Source organism: Pleurodeles waltl, chromosome 9 (genome assembly GCF_031143425.1).
Source record: "Pleurodeles waltl isolate 20211129_DDA chromosome 9, aPleWal1.hap1.20221129, whole genome shotgun sequence".
Lineage (NCBI taxonomy): Eukaryota > Metazoa > Chordata > Amphibia > Caudata > Salamandridae > Pleurodeles > Pleurodeles waltl.
The window spans coordinates 988,999,242-989,014,328 of NC_090448.1; the positions used below are offsets into that span (position 1 = coordinate 988,999,242).

The 15,087-nt window shown below is 45.4% G+C and overlaps 1 protein-coding gene across 5 annotated transcripts in view; it reads right to left on the bottom strand.

Moving 5' to 3' along the window:
* LTBP2 (latent transforming growth factor beta binding protein 2) overlaps window positions 1-15,087 on the bottom strand; it is a 1,514,902-nt gene that overhangs the window by 787,717 nt on the left and 712,098 nt on the right. For all 5 annotated transcript variants that reach the window (XM_069208495.1, XM_069208492.1, XM_069208494.1 and 2 more), the window contains exon 5: window positions 14,217-14,387. In XM_069208495.1, the coding sequence (XP_069064596.1) occupies window positions 14,217-14,387 (171 nt within the window). The remainder of the gene's footprint in view (window positions 1-14,216; window positions 14,388-15,087) is intronic.

Sequence of the window (15,087 nt, forward strand, 5' to 3'; positions counted from 1 at the left end):
GCATTATGAACTTCAAAGAAATATAGACAATTCTAAGTACATCTACATATATACTGAACATCCGTGTATAGATATATGTACACCCATATATATATATATATATATACATATATATATATATATATATATATATATATATACATATACATAACAACATACATACTTATATAGAAGCATGTCAAAGTATATTGGATAGAAATCATGGCTATTTGCATATCAACCCGTTTCTATATAACCAAGGAAAAGTCTCACCTTAATGAAAGAGATGAAGTAGAACCGCTTGTCCAACTAGAGAGTCGGTTTTCTGCGAAGACTCCCAAAAATAGTGCTGCGTAAAAGAGTGCGTAGTTTTCCATGTCGCAGCTTGACATATCTTATCCAGGGCAACACCCTGAAACAAAGCAGCCAATGTGGCGACTGCCCTCGTGGAGTGGGCTCTTGGGCGCCTAGTCAACGGTTTTCCTGCTTTGGTGTGACAGAACTGAATTGTAGAGGAAATCTACAGGGCTATAGTGGCCTTGGTGACCCCTGTTCCTTGTCGTCCAAGAGAATAAGATACCAAGAGTTGATCTGATTTCCTGATTTGTTTGGTACTTTGAAGGTAAAATTTGAGGCATCGTTTGATGTCCAAAGAATGTAGAGTTTTTTCTACGATTGTAGTTGGATTTGGAAAAAAGGTTTGTAGTATCACAGGCTCATTGAGATGGAGTGAAGATGGCACCATGGGAATGTATCTGGGGTTGGTCCTGAGCATAACAAAGTCATAAAAAAAAAACAGAATAGGTTTTTTAGTAGTGAATGCGTGTATATCACTGACTCTCCTGGTGGAAGTGAGTGCAAGCAGGGTTGCCACTTTCCATGTGATGTACTTGAGTTCTGCCCTGTGAATAGGTTCGAAAGGAGCTTTCATGAGCTGAGACAGGACTATATTAAGGTGCCACTCTGGCGGTGGTAGCTGCACCGGAGGGAAAGTGCGGAAGAGTCCTTTCATAAACTGCTTAATGATTCTGGATGAGCCGATTGAGGGCATCTCAGCTGATCGCCTATAGGAGGCTATAGCTGCTAAGTGAATCTTTACTGATGCATGGCAAAGACAAGCCTTAAAGAGTGTGAGAAGGTATGAAAGAATTTGTTCAGGCTTAATTTGTAACGGGTGGAAATTGTTTTGAGAGCACCAAACACAAAATCTCTTCCACTTGAGTTTGTACGTCTTATTTGTGCTCTCTGCTTGTGCCCTAGATAATATCAGTCTGCATTCCTGATCGATGTTCATACCGTGAAACTCTCTGTACTCAGGAGCCAAGCATGCAATTGCAGAGAAGTTGGATCGGGATGAAGGATTAGACCCTGATTCTTCGTGAGAAGGTCGTGGTAGCAAGGAAGGCGAACTGGATTAGCCACGGACCGGAGTAGGAGCTCAGTGTACCAGTACTGTCTGGGCCATCTGGGGGCTATGAGAATGATCTTGCAGCATTCGGACTTCATTTTTCTGAGGAGCCTGGGTATCAACGGGATGGGGGGAAAAGCATAGGCAAAGATCCCGGACCATCTCATCAAAAGAGCATTTCCCCACGACCCCGGGAGTGGGTATCGACTGGCAAAAAAGTCTAGGATCGTCTGACCCCATCGTTGGAAGATGCCGTCGAGTATGTTCTGGTTGAGTTGCCACTCGTGGCAGTTGTCGTCCGTCCTGCTGAGAGAGTCCGCTAGGGCGTTGTTGACCCCTGGCAGGTGCTCCACCCTGAGGCGAATATTGTGCAGTGTGAGCCAGTCCCAAAGAGACTGAGCTTCCCTTGAGAGGGAGAGGGATCTTGTTCCTCCCTGCTTGTTGATGTAAAACATACTTGTTGTGTTGTCCGTCCTGACCAACACTGAGGACCCTGCGATGCGTGGAAGAAAAGCCTTGAGCGTGAGATGGATCGCCTTCAATTCTAGCAGGTTTATGTGCATTCCTTTCTGGAGATTGGACCATCTTCCCTGAATGCGCATGTCTTGCAAATGCCCTCCCCAGCCTTCCAAGGAAGCGTCTGTGGTGATGACAAAGTCTGGTTTTGGTGTTAGAAACGTAAGACCTTGGGAGAGGTGGTTGGTCTGAGACCACCACCTCAACGCCTGCCAAATTTTTGGTGTGACAGTTATTAAGTCGTCGAAGGACCCTTGCGACTGGGTCCATTGGAGTTGTAGTTCTTCTTGTAACGGTCTCATTCTCAGCCTTGCAAGTCGAACTAGGACGATGGCTGAGGAAATCATGCCCAGAAGCGACTTGAACAGTCGAACTGAAACAAACTCTTTTGTGGAAATTCTGACAGCTAAGTTGGTTAGCTTCTGCTGCTGTGCTGGAGTGAGATATGCTTTGTTCCGGATGGTGTCTAATTCTGCACCCAGGAAGACTCTTCTGCATGAGGGAAGTGTGACCGACTTCTGTAGATTTACTGTTACCCCAAACTGTGGAATAATTTCAAGCAAGCGTTTGTCGCTTTGGAGGCTAGTAGCGTAGACGGAGCTTTTATGAGCCAGTCGTCCAGGTATGGAAACACCTGGAAGCCCTTGCTGCGGAGGAAACCTGCAACTGGGGCAAGGCATTTTGTGAAGATTCTTGGAACTGACCTCAGCCCGAATGGCAGAACTTTGAACTAATAATGGGCACCTGCTACAGTAAAGCGGAGACATTTGCAATGTTTTTGATGAACTGGTATGTGGAAATAGGCATCCTGGAGATCCAATTTTGTCATAAAATCTCCAGGATTGAGGAGGTGCAGGATATCCGACAGTGTGATCATCCGAAAAGATTGCTTCCGAAGGAACTTGTTGAGTTTCCTGAGATCTAGTATCGGACGCCATTCCCCTGACTTTTTCTTTATTAAGAAGAAACGGGAGTAGAATCCGAGACCTCGTTGCTGAACTGGAACTCTTTCTATAGCTCCCTTGGCAAGCATAAGGAATACCTCCTGTTGAAGAAGACGAAGATGGAGCGGTTTGCCTGTTCTTGGTGGATGATGCAGTGGTTTTTGTATGAATTCCAGGGTATGACCTCTTGTCACTATATCCAGCACCCATTTGTCTGATGTTATTTTCTTCCACTCCTGGATGTAGTTGGAGATGTTTGCTCCTATTTGTTGATGGTGTGAACATTGGGGAAGCATAGCCGGTGCATGGAGAAGATCATTGCTTTCTGGGTTGATCTTAGTTTTGTGACCCCTGTCTTCTCTTTCCTCCCAGTCTGGCGTAGGAAGCCGTAGATGGTTGCCTATACTGTTGTTGGTAGGAAGGCCTATGTTGGGGTTGCTGGTACTGCCTGTGAAAGGAACCTCGAAATGAGGTAAATCCTCTTCCTCTAGCACCCCGAAAGGGCTGTTTCTGGTACTGTAGGGTACCTAGGGACTTGGCAGTGTCTGTATCTGTCTTGATGCCCTGGAGTGGGTCATCTATGTGCTTGCCAAAGAGAGATTCGCCATCGTTGGGCATGTCGAGGATTCTGGACTGCACTTCCGGCCTGAAAGATGTGGCTTTGAGCCAACCTTGGCGGCGTAAGACCGGGGCACCAGCTATCTGATGAAAGCCGGTCGAGGCTATATCTAGAGCGCAGTCGATTATCTCCTCCGACGTACGTTCACCTTTTTGGAGGATCTTCTGTGCCTCTGCTTGCTTGCTTTCAGGGATGAGATCAATGAAAGGTTGCATATCCGACCACATTTGCCGGTCATAACGACCCAGGATTGCCAATGAATTTGCTGCTCTGACAGTGATTGCTGACATGGAGGAGAATCTTTTGCCCACATTATCCAATCTCCTACCTTCTCTGTCTGGAGGAGTAGAGATATGGCGTTGATGGGTTCTTAGAACGCCTTTGAGCAGCTTGTGAAATAACCGAGTCAGGCTTTGGGTGGCCAGTGAGACATGCCGGAGAGTTTTGGGTTGCCTTGTATTTCTTGTCCAATATGTGCAGTACTGGTGTGACTGTTGCCGGGTTGCGCATAATCTTTGTACCCTCGCTCCATATAAAGTCAATAATAGGAATGGACCGTACAGACTTCCTTGACTGCTCCTTAAAATCATGCAGGAAACATTCCGACTGAGAGACAGATGTTGGAAGGTGGAAGCGTGCGGCAGCCCTGTCCATTAGATTGTGGAAACCACCTATATCCTCGGGTGGAGAATCAGAAGGGCGAGGAGGTGGTGGAGGAGTGGGGGCTAAGTAGTCATCCCATTCCTCAGTGGGATGTTGCGGGGTAAAAATCTCTCCTCCTTCCTCTTCTTCCCCTGAAGTGGAACCTTCATCTCCCGGGAGTGCAGCTAAAACAGAGTGAGGTGTCATCCTGGGAGTAGTTGGAGGTGGAGGGACATTGCTTGGTGTATCAGGAGAAGCTGGCGGTGGTGGCTGATCGTCTGCTGCAACTGGGAACCTCATCCTAAAATCCTGTAGCATTGATTGTAAGTCCTGAATTAAGGAGGAAGGCATCTGTATAGAGGCTCTCTTGGTTGGTAATAGTGTTCTTGATGTGAGTAATATGGTTGGTATTGGTCATACTTATCATCGTGTCCTCTTCCTGGTATTTAACGTGGAGCTGTGATGGGCTGTGTGCATCTCCGAATGGACCCTCATCGGATTCCTCCCAGTCAAGTAGATGACTGGGTACTAAAGTTGACACCTTGCTTGGAGACGTGTTTATGGGATAAATCTCTGATCTGGGCAGAGATGTGATCCTGACCATGGCTCGAAGATCCGGAGACCTGGAAGAGGTAGGAGTAGCCTTTATCTGTCTGACAGGCACCAGTGACGTAGTAGATGGTGTCAAAGTTGAAGATGCCGTCGACGGTACTGTGACCAGGAATGATTTTTGCATCAACGACGGTCTCGTCGACGATGGTCTCGTCGACAGTGGTCTCCTCGACAGTGGTCTCATCGACGATGGTGTCGTCGACGATGGTGTAGTCGACGGTGGTCTCGTCAACGACCGCTTCTTCGACGGTGTCCTCGTCGATGGTGAGACAGCCGACGACGCTGTCGTTGGTGACGTTATAGTCGAACGGGCAGTCGTCGACGGTGTTATCAGCGACGATGTTGTCGTCGTCGATGATGTTAACGATGCACTCCGTTCTGGAATCCTCGTAGGCGGAGGTTTGATTGAGTGGATAGGAGCCCTTACCGTTGACATCAATGTAGTTGTTGCCGACGATGGTCTCGTCGACGAGGTAGTGGAGACAGTAGCTGTAAACACTGTCGTCGTCGTCACGGTCGTCGACGGTGGTGTCGTCGTCGACTTAATTTTAATGGTTACCTTTCTAGAGGTAGAAGGCTCTGAGGAAGGAGAAAGACGGTAGGACTCCTTCTTTTGAAGAGGAGAGGATGGCTCAGAGGAAATTGAAGTCTGCAAGCCCTTTCCATGATATAATTTCTGCCTCTTTCTAGATTTTTCTGTCTGGCCCAGGTCCTCAGATTTGGACCTTTTGTGAGGCCTCTCTGACCCACTCTCCTCACCTGAAGAACAGGATTTTGCCTGTAACCCTGTCAGGAGTCTAACCTCACGGTCTCTGAGGGTTTTTGTGGAGAAAGTACGACATATCTTGCAGTCCTTCACCTGGTGTTGTGGGTAGAGACAATACAAGCAGTCTTTATGTGGATCATCCACATGGAGCCTTTTCTTTCCACAGGTCTTGCAAGGGCAGAAAAGGCCTTTTCTAGAAGAATCCGACATTTTTTAAGTTCTCTGAGAGAAAAAAGCTTCTGAAGAAGTAGAAAATTGATCAGAGCTCAGGGAGACTCCCTTCACACGACGTGCGGTAGAAAATCTGAGGGAAGGAGCTTCTCTGGAGAGTGTTCTAGAGGGTGCTGGTGCCTGATTGGTCAGCAGGCAAGTTTGGGTCCTTTTCACAAAAGGACCTGGATAGGCTATATGAGTGACTGGTATTTCCATAATAGCCTGTGGCAAAAAATGTTATTTGTTAATTATTGCTATTTTATGTACCGTGGGACTCCCACTTCGACGACGGGGATGATTCAAGCATGTGAATTTATGAAAGATCCAATGCTGGATAAAGTATGTTATTTTCTTTTTCTTTGAGAATGAGGAGTACTTGTTCTTTTTGTAAGTGAATGCTGAGCAGTGGTGGGACCTCTTAGAGGCTGAGGAAACAGATCCATTGTTGACGTGCTGATGCATGGATGTCAGTCTGGATATCGTCTGAGGTAGACTCAGTAAACTGAGAAGTTCCAAAGGAATCTGAAGAAGATCTTAATCACGAGACACAAACCTCAGGGTCTCAGTGGTTGTAAATGCGATTGTATGTCAAGCAACAGCCTCAATCTCTTCTTTGGCGTTGGTGTAAAAAACAATGTCGACATTCTCAATGTTGACTTGTCTGCCAATGTCAAAAGCGTCTTGATGTTGGTGATGTTTGATTTTGAGGAATGGTGGCAATGATGTCATTGTGATGTCTGTGTTGTTCCTTTTGACAGGGAGCAAGCCGTTTCTGATGGTCTTGATGACAATGACTTTGTCCTAGATGGCAAACAAATCTGTTAATGGTGAGAGCAACTGCAGTGGTGTCTTTTTTTACTTTTTTTAACATTCCTGTTTAAGGACCAACCTGTGTGGTAGTCTTTAAGGGGACTTGCTGTCTTGCTAGCACACAAGTGTTATCTGTGGGGCTTGTCTGATTTTCTCTTCTCCTTGGCTCACAGTTCATTAAGCTTGCCTCTGACGGAATGTCTTCCCTGATCTTAAGTGTAATTTTTTGCATTTTTAGCAAAATTGACACTCTTTGAAGGGTGAGAAGATGTGGGGACACAACGCAGACAATAGGTGGGTCAGAAGCAACTTTCTTCCACCCACATGAGGGGCATTTGACAAATAAAGATGACTTTTTGAATTGAAAAATTCCTCAAAAATGTTTTACACTCTATTTCGAATCTGAAGACATTGGGTGAAAACAAGAAAGACATAGTACAAATCTCTCTCAGAAAAAAAGGTGTAACAAACCAGAATGTTCTTAGGACCAAGTCATACGATTCCACATAACTCTCTGAGGCTAGCTGCCAGTATGAGGCACCATGAATGGCAGATACCCCTGGAGTCAGAGAGGAACAGTACATACTTTCAACTCTCTTAGTGCAAGCATACTTGGGTGTGTCTCATTTCTATTGTTGTCTCTTCAGAGTATAGACATAGGAGCTGCAATGTAGTCTAAGTAACGGTTCTTTTTCTTATGGTTTTAAAGAATGCTATTTGGAAAATCTCACCTATATAGGCTTCCAGAAAGTGATCAGCAACATTAGAACATGTTGGATTGTTCTCTGTTTCTAATGGTTGATGAAAGATGCTAAAAACATTTAGGCCCTCATTACAACTTCGGCAGGCTTTTAAAAAGACCGCTGAAGCTGCAGGTGCCAGTGCTGGTGGTATATCTGGCTCCCTATTATGACTTTTCCACTGGCCCAGCGGAAAAGTCCCATCAACATTGCAGCCGCCTCGTAATAGAGCCGGCTGCAATGTTGATGTGCAGCGGGTGCAGCAGCACCCATCGAGCATGTCACTGCCCAAAATTCGGGCAGTGATATGCGCGATGAGGCTGTGCCTGGGGGCCCCTGCATGGGCAGTGCAGGGGCCCCCAGGGACACCCCGAGTCCCCATTACCGCCAGCCTCTCCATGGCGGTGTTTACCGCCGTTGACATGCTGGCAGTTGGGGATTATGACCGCCAGGCAGAGGCCTGGCGGTATGTTGGAGGGGCCGGTGGTATGGCCATGGCTAATGTGCTACAGTCATAATAGCTGGTGGAACACCGCCAGCCTGTTGGCGGTGTTACCGCCAGCTTTCCACCGGCCGCCAGGGTCGTAATGAGGCCCTTAATGCTGAAGTACTGCTCACGTATCCTGGATCACAGTGGGTAATTATTCTCATGCCTGTAATTATCAATAAAGATTCTAGGATGCAGAACAATATCTTTGTCATCACAAGTTTCTCATGATCTTTGTTATGCTTCTGGGAGTTGCTGGTCACCTAATGATGAAATAAAGGTTTCCACTTCAAATTAAATTCTTGATATTTTTTCTGTAGTGGCACTGCAATACCATACTTTCTCTCCAGTATTTGCTAAGTCAATAATTCACTTCGCCCTCTAGAGAATATGATTACACCATACCAACTAAACCTTGTTCCTTTTGGACATAATTACTCATTACAGAGAAGGAAAAAAGAGAGATACATAAGACTTATTAGGAGGAGAATTTGTAAAATGGTTTAATTGTACCATTTTCTCCATCTGCAAGGACACCTTTTTTGTACAAAACAAAGAGAAAGAGTTTCAACTTTCTGTTCCTTATAGAGGTGGAAATCAGTTCACAATCAAGAAGCACATGAATTCACAAAATGTTATTTGCAAGATGCTTATCATCTTTTGCATACAAAGGAATAAAACTAGTGGAAAACAGCTTGCACACCCCATTTGGGAATTTTGAATATTGTGTGCTGACATTTGGGTTATGTAGTGCCTCTGCCACTTTCTGCATTTTAAAAATGTACTTTTTTTGATGTTTTGAACCAGTTGATGTTGCTCTACCTAGATTATATTTTGGTATTTTCTCAGATACATAGTGAACATGAAGAACATCTGAGATTGGTATTATCACAGCATCATTTGTCTTGTAACCCTGAACTGAGTGAATATAAAAAGGAAGAGGATGAGTAACTTAGATTTAGAATTAATGTTTCTGTCCTTTAAGGGAATCCCAAGAAGATGACCGCTATTTTGTGATGGCCAGTATTTTGTGGGGCACTTCACTCACCCCATCACTTTTATATATTACTAGTCGCTGCTGCAGAGGCATTCCATTGAAAGAGCTCATCACTTCACAGAGAGGCACCCACCCACCTCATGGTGCCCAGCCTTAACCCATAGTTGCAATGTTGCTTGATTATAAGGAGAGTGAGGCAATCCTGAATGCAGGTAGAAAATATGGTTACTTTGATGTGGAGGTGAAAAACTGCTGATTTTCCCGGATCATACTTTTGCCAGTCAGCATCATACATGCCTTTTCAAAAATATCAAAAGGAAGCTTAGAGGAATGGGTTTGCAAGGTTCACTATTGTTGCCTAAGGCAAATGGGTTGGTATGGTCGATGTTAAGACGCTTCAATGTTTCGGGTTTGGTTAATACAGCTGAAAATGTACAGCTTGATTTAACTGATGAAAATTTCTGACATTTTATTTTTTAAAAAATCATTGTTTCCTGCGAAACTGAAAAATGTGCATTATCAAAAGTCATTGTTCTTTACTGAACCTGGTGATGCAGGGTCCTGAACAATCAATCAATGTATTTGTAGAGCGCGCTACTCACTTGTGAGGGTCTCAAGGTGCTTTGAGGAGGGGGGCAGGTGGGGTGGGGGGTGTGGGGAGAGGCTGCTACTGCTCGAACAGCCAGGTCTTGAGGAGTCTCCTGAAGGTCAGTAGGTCCTTGGTCTGCCCTGGTAGATGGGGAGAGTGAACAGAATAACAGTGTCCTCCTTGGCACCGTGCCATCCCTAACTGCTGGGAGCAACAAAGGCAGAAGAGGAGAAAGAGACATAAATAATTGTAGCCCAGGAACAATGCCAAATTAAATCTTTCCTTGATGCCTACATTCTAAGAGGCAAAGAAGGCCACAGGTGAAGTGCTGGCTACAGCAAAGACTTTCAGCCTTAAAAATGCAAATGCTATGTGTAACCTGCCTGTGTCCAGTGGATGTGATCTCTCCAACAGCTCATTAGTGTTGTCAGTCTTCACTGATATGCCTACAATCACTTCACAGATGGATCATGCCATGATAGAAACTTGTTTTGATGTCTCATATGATACGTTTGTATCTGTGCTTCCATAATATTTATTGAATCTATTTTTAACATTTATACTGCTAATCATGTTTCAGGCTCTTTTTCATGATTTCTAACCTCTGCTTGTCTGGAACGACGCTTTACTGAATGCTGTCTATATCGCTGAGAGGTAAGTGATGGCAGCAATGATGCTTATGTACTTGGAGGGTTTAAATCTGCTAGTCACTGGCGAGATTGTGGTTTCTCCTAACTGTATTCATATAAGCAGAAGCTATACAATTGATATATCAACTTGGCATGAAGACATATAGGGAGGCCCGCGTGACGCTACCATTGGACTAATACAGCCTCAAACAAGCTAAGTATGCTAAGTACAAATTTATATCTAGCAATGCGCGTGGGCTAGGCCACGTCACTAAAAGGCTCCAGGTACACAGATATTTGAGGCACAGAGGTGCACACATGAAAATCCTGCAAGGGGCGCATCTGACAAGGGTGGAAGGGTAAAAGCATCTGACAAGGGTGGAAGGGTAAAAGCATATGAGTAACTTTTTGGCAGCATATTTGGCACACACAAAGGGAATATTGCTTTAGATTTAGCCAGGAGCACTATTTACCCTTGATGTGAAGCAGCTCGATCCTGATGGTTACTATGTCTATGTTGGAGGAAATCTGGATTCTCGCCAGTAGCACACTGTGGGCCGCTGGAGTTTCTCAATACTACCCCACATTTATAAGCTAGGATCTCCTTCGAACCCCTGATGGAAGCAGGTGACTTTAACTGTGTGATGAACATGGGAGTAGGCAGATCGCAACCCCCTTTTCTGGCATGGCTGCTACGAAGAATGCTGCTGTGCTTACGAAATCGGCCACAAAATTGGAAATTGACTGGCAGCTGGCATCTACTGCACCCTCATCTTTGGGGCTATTCCCATTACTCTTCAATACATGCACTTTGCACCTGCATAGATTTAATTCTTATAGATCTGGTGTGTAGCACCAGCGGCGCTGAGTATCTGACCAGGACTTGGCATAGCAATTATTTTTATTGCTATAAATTAAATACCGAAAAGTAATAACAAATGCACTGAAATATAACCCTGTCTGAATACAATCCTCCATTGATAATCACATTAAGGAGTGTGTGTGAAACTGCCCGTCATGCCGAGGAGGAAAGCCAGAATTGCATCTGCGGTCTCCTGACCACGGAGCGGCCATTCGGCGGTAACCGCATGGCGGGCGGCAACCGCCGCCCGCCGCGGTCAGAATGACCGCCACAGTGCTCCCAACACAAGAATTTACCCAAAAGAACTGTTTTGTTTATAGATCGCACCGTAAAAGATTTTGGATCCATACGTGCTGACTTATGAGTACTCCCTCACGAAGACTCGGGATAATAGTGTTTTGCCCCCGTCACGTGATTTCCACTACTCTTTCTATATTGATCGTACATTATCTTGAAGAGTTTTACTTGATTAGGATAAGCCATTTATTCATGTTAACACCTTACTTATACTTTGCCCTGAGGAAGTCAATGAGATTAATTTCTCGGAGACGAAACACGTGTTGGCTGTTGGATGTTGTTGTGATGACCACGTATGGAATCTTTCTGATGTGATGAACATGTATGAAAACCTCGCACAAGAATAAAGACACTGAACTTTAGCTCTGTTAGGGTTATATATTGATTCTCCGAAGACCAAGAACCTAACTGCACAGACTCTTATCTTATTTCATACGAGTGCCCTGGCTTTTTGAATCAGTTTGGTTTTTCCTATTGGAGAAACACTGGAGGTGCTGGGAGGACCCTCCGTTCATGAGCACCGTATTTACTATCTATTGTTAAAGAAATGTTTTGGTGATATTCTGTTAGCGCCTATCCCTATAATTTTCCCTCCTTTTCTTCACAACTCCCTTAGTTTGTCTGATGCTAATCCTTTTGATCGCAGTCCATGTAGTCCTGGTCTTAGTTCTGGTACTCCTTTGTCTGGTCCTCGTGTATTGGGCCTTTCGTGTATTGGGCAGTCTGGTCCCACTAGCCTGGTTTCCTTAGTACTCCAGTCCCCTATTCTTCCTGTCCCATTCTAGTCCTACTAGTCCTTCGGTTTGCCTGTTCCACCTTGTTCTTGTCAGTCTGACCTTGGACCCCTCTATCATGGTCCTCCTAGTAATGGTCCTGGTTCCCATACTGTGGATCACCCTGGTTCATGCAGCTCTTGTCACCCTGGCTTAGGATCCCCCTGAGTCTGACCATCATGGACCTTCTGACTCTGGTCACACTGGGCCTAAACTTTGCAGTCTTTTATATCCCCCTGGTCATTCTAATGGAGGGCTCCAGGTCCAGCTAGTCCAAGTCCTTTCTGGTTGTGGTCTTCTCGGTACTGGTCCATTTGCTTTAGTTTTCTTGGTCCTCCTTGATTTGATCTCTGTGGTCTTGGCCACATTGTCTCTGGCCCTTACTTACATTGGCTCCTGGTACTGGTCCTCTTTGGCCTGTCTAACTGGGTCTGCCACTACTGGCTATGGTCGTTGTTGCGCCTCTGGTCCTGGTTGGTGCTTTCAGGCCTTCATATCCCTCCTTGTTATGCTAGTCCAGGGCCTTCTGTTCTTTCTACCTCTGTTGATTCTGTTTCTTCAGGCCCTTGTCCACTGGTTCCAGATCCTCCTGTCCTAAATCCTCCTGGTCCTCCTGATCTGTTTCACACTGGTCCTGCTACCCTAGGCCTATTTTTCCATGTCCTGTTTCTTATCATCTATTTGTTTTCAGTCCCTCTAGCATTGATTACCTAGTCTTCGTAGATCAGGTCTTCCTGGGCCTAGTTTTTCTTGTCCTGGGCCTCATGACTCTGGTTCTCCTAGCCTTTCTGGTGGTCCACCTTCTAGCTCTAATTCTCCTACTGGTCATCCTCCTCGTACTGGTCCTTCTCCTTCCTTCCCCATACGCTCTCCACAATGACTGTAGTCGGGCACTGCCAGTAGCATAACGAAACTTGAGGGACCACCCTACAAAGTACACTGAGGAGGCACCCCATTCTCCGGACCCAGTCAGGAGCTCTCAGGTCAGGGGCCCTCTGCACGTGCACAGTGTGTGAGGGGGCTCCCTGGAGCCCGCCCCACCACCCCACACTGCGGGGGCTTCAAGGGAATTGTTATGCATGCAACCTCTAATCCTATTAGTCAGATTTTTATTCTAGTGAAATCATTGTCAAGGATAGAAATAAGGGATCAATAGAGACAGGACCTTGCCCACTTAAAACACTGCTTAACATGTTAAAAACTAACACTCCCAAGATACATTGTGTAGGTGACTAAAATGCCAGTCTGGCTGAAGGGGCAACTCATTACATGGGACTAATAAGTATCTATGCCTGAAACCCACTCTGCTAAGTGAATACTATGAACAAGCATGTTATTCACAGGCAACAGAGTGAACTCCTACTGTGAATTATCCAGATGCATTAATTACCTGTCATCTGATTTTACGTCCTAATTCCACAGAATCCTCATTATTGTGGCTCACTCAATTTACATCCTGAAAGTGCCACAAAGCACTATGCCTCCAATCACCAATTGCCTACTGTACATGTCCCCCATTCTAGTCCTAGATTGTCTGCATTCCCTGTTTTCTGCTGCTTTTCAACTGCTGCTGTGTTGCCAGGTATAAAATACTAAGCAAGCACAACCCCCCTTAAAAGAAGCATAAAGCTAGCACAGGGTCTTCCATAGGAGGCCCAACAAGAGCCCAGCCATCTAAAAATCATCACAAGGAGGACCAGGAACATTAAAAAAAACTATATATTCTCCACAGTGTATAAAACATGTATGTAAAATGCTACAGAAAAGATTTTTAGACTGAAGCGCAACATATCCGTGTGCCATATCCTGAAGTTCCTGAAATAAAAATATGATTCCTACATTTCTTATCTGAACATTAAAATAACAAAAGTCTTTATCCAAAATAGATTTTGCTGTTTTTTCCACCTGTAATCACTTTAGTTTAATTCATGCTCTTAGCTTTGAACAAGCTTTTATACATTTGTATATGCACTTACATTGATTGCTTCACATATGTTGCATCCCCATTACAAGATGGCAACCACCCTACCATTGTTGTTGACCTTTTTTTCCATGGCTCGCCACACTTTTTATCTGGCCGTCGGAAAAATTGTACTTCATCTCTACTATATTGCCTGTGGTCTGCTAAACAGCAGAAATGATGTACTATTTTGATGGCTGCCAGGAAAATAGAGGAGATGATGTACTATTTGGCCAGTGGCCGGGTAAATAGCCCTTTCCTGTCAGATATACACTCTTGCTCAGATGTCTAAGAAATAGCGGTGCAAGTTACTGCTTCAGCTCATACTCTGAACTTTTGCAAGCTTCAAGATGTGAGAAATGCCAATACTCACAGATGCGGAAGCCAGTCTTGGGGTCGGAGTTGTGGCCAGCTTGGCTGTACAGGGTTGTGGTGGCCCCTTTCTCGCAGTAGTTGAAGCAGTGCCCTTGGCTGCAGGTCTGTTTGCAGATTGTAGGAGTGAAGACAATCTTTATCCGGCCAATCCTCTCGGTCAGATTCGCTCCTGGGGGTAGGGGGTCAGAGTACAGAGATTTCAAAAGGAAGCGATCACTCAGCTTGCACTGACGTATGGGTCACATACACAAGAAGCACACACAACTGGAGTGAAACCACTAAGTGTACACAAGAAGAACACGCATGAAAACAGTATGAAGAGAAAGAGTCACACATTAAATTAACAAAGGGGGTATTGTATGGACAGACAGTGGTGTCCATGATGTGAATATGGATGGGCTTCTTGTATAGCCACAGTGACCTCACAAAATCGAGAGGTTAAGGGCACAGGGTACAGAGCAGTCGCACTCAAATTAGAGACATTCTTCAGACTAGCCTATTGTGCCTGCAGACAATCTACGGCCAGGGCAGGGGGCAGGCCCTTCTCTGAGCTACCTCCCCACCCCATTCCTGGGATAATAGAGTCATGGGGCAGAAAAAGACCTGTCCCTGGGCCTGAATTACCCTCACACCTGTCAGATGAACTGCTCTGGGTAAACCAGACTTTCCATTAGCATAGTCTGGCTGGCCCACGTGTTCCTCAGAGCAGTGACAGGGACCCCATTCACTTTGACCTGGTGGAAATGATGACTCCCTCTCTCAGGGATCACAAGTCCACCCTCTGAGTCTAGTGTCCAACTAAGGGAGATTAGGGCATGTTCTAACACCTGCCCCTGGGGGCTACTTACTCATAAGGCCACACTGGCCAC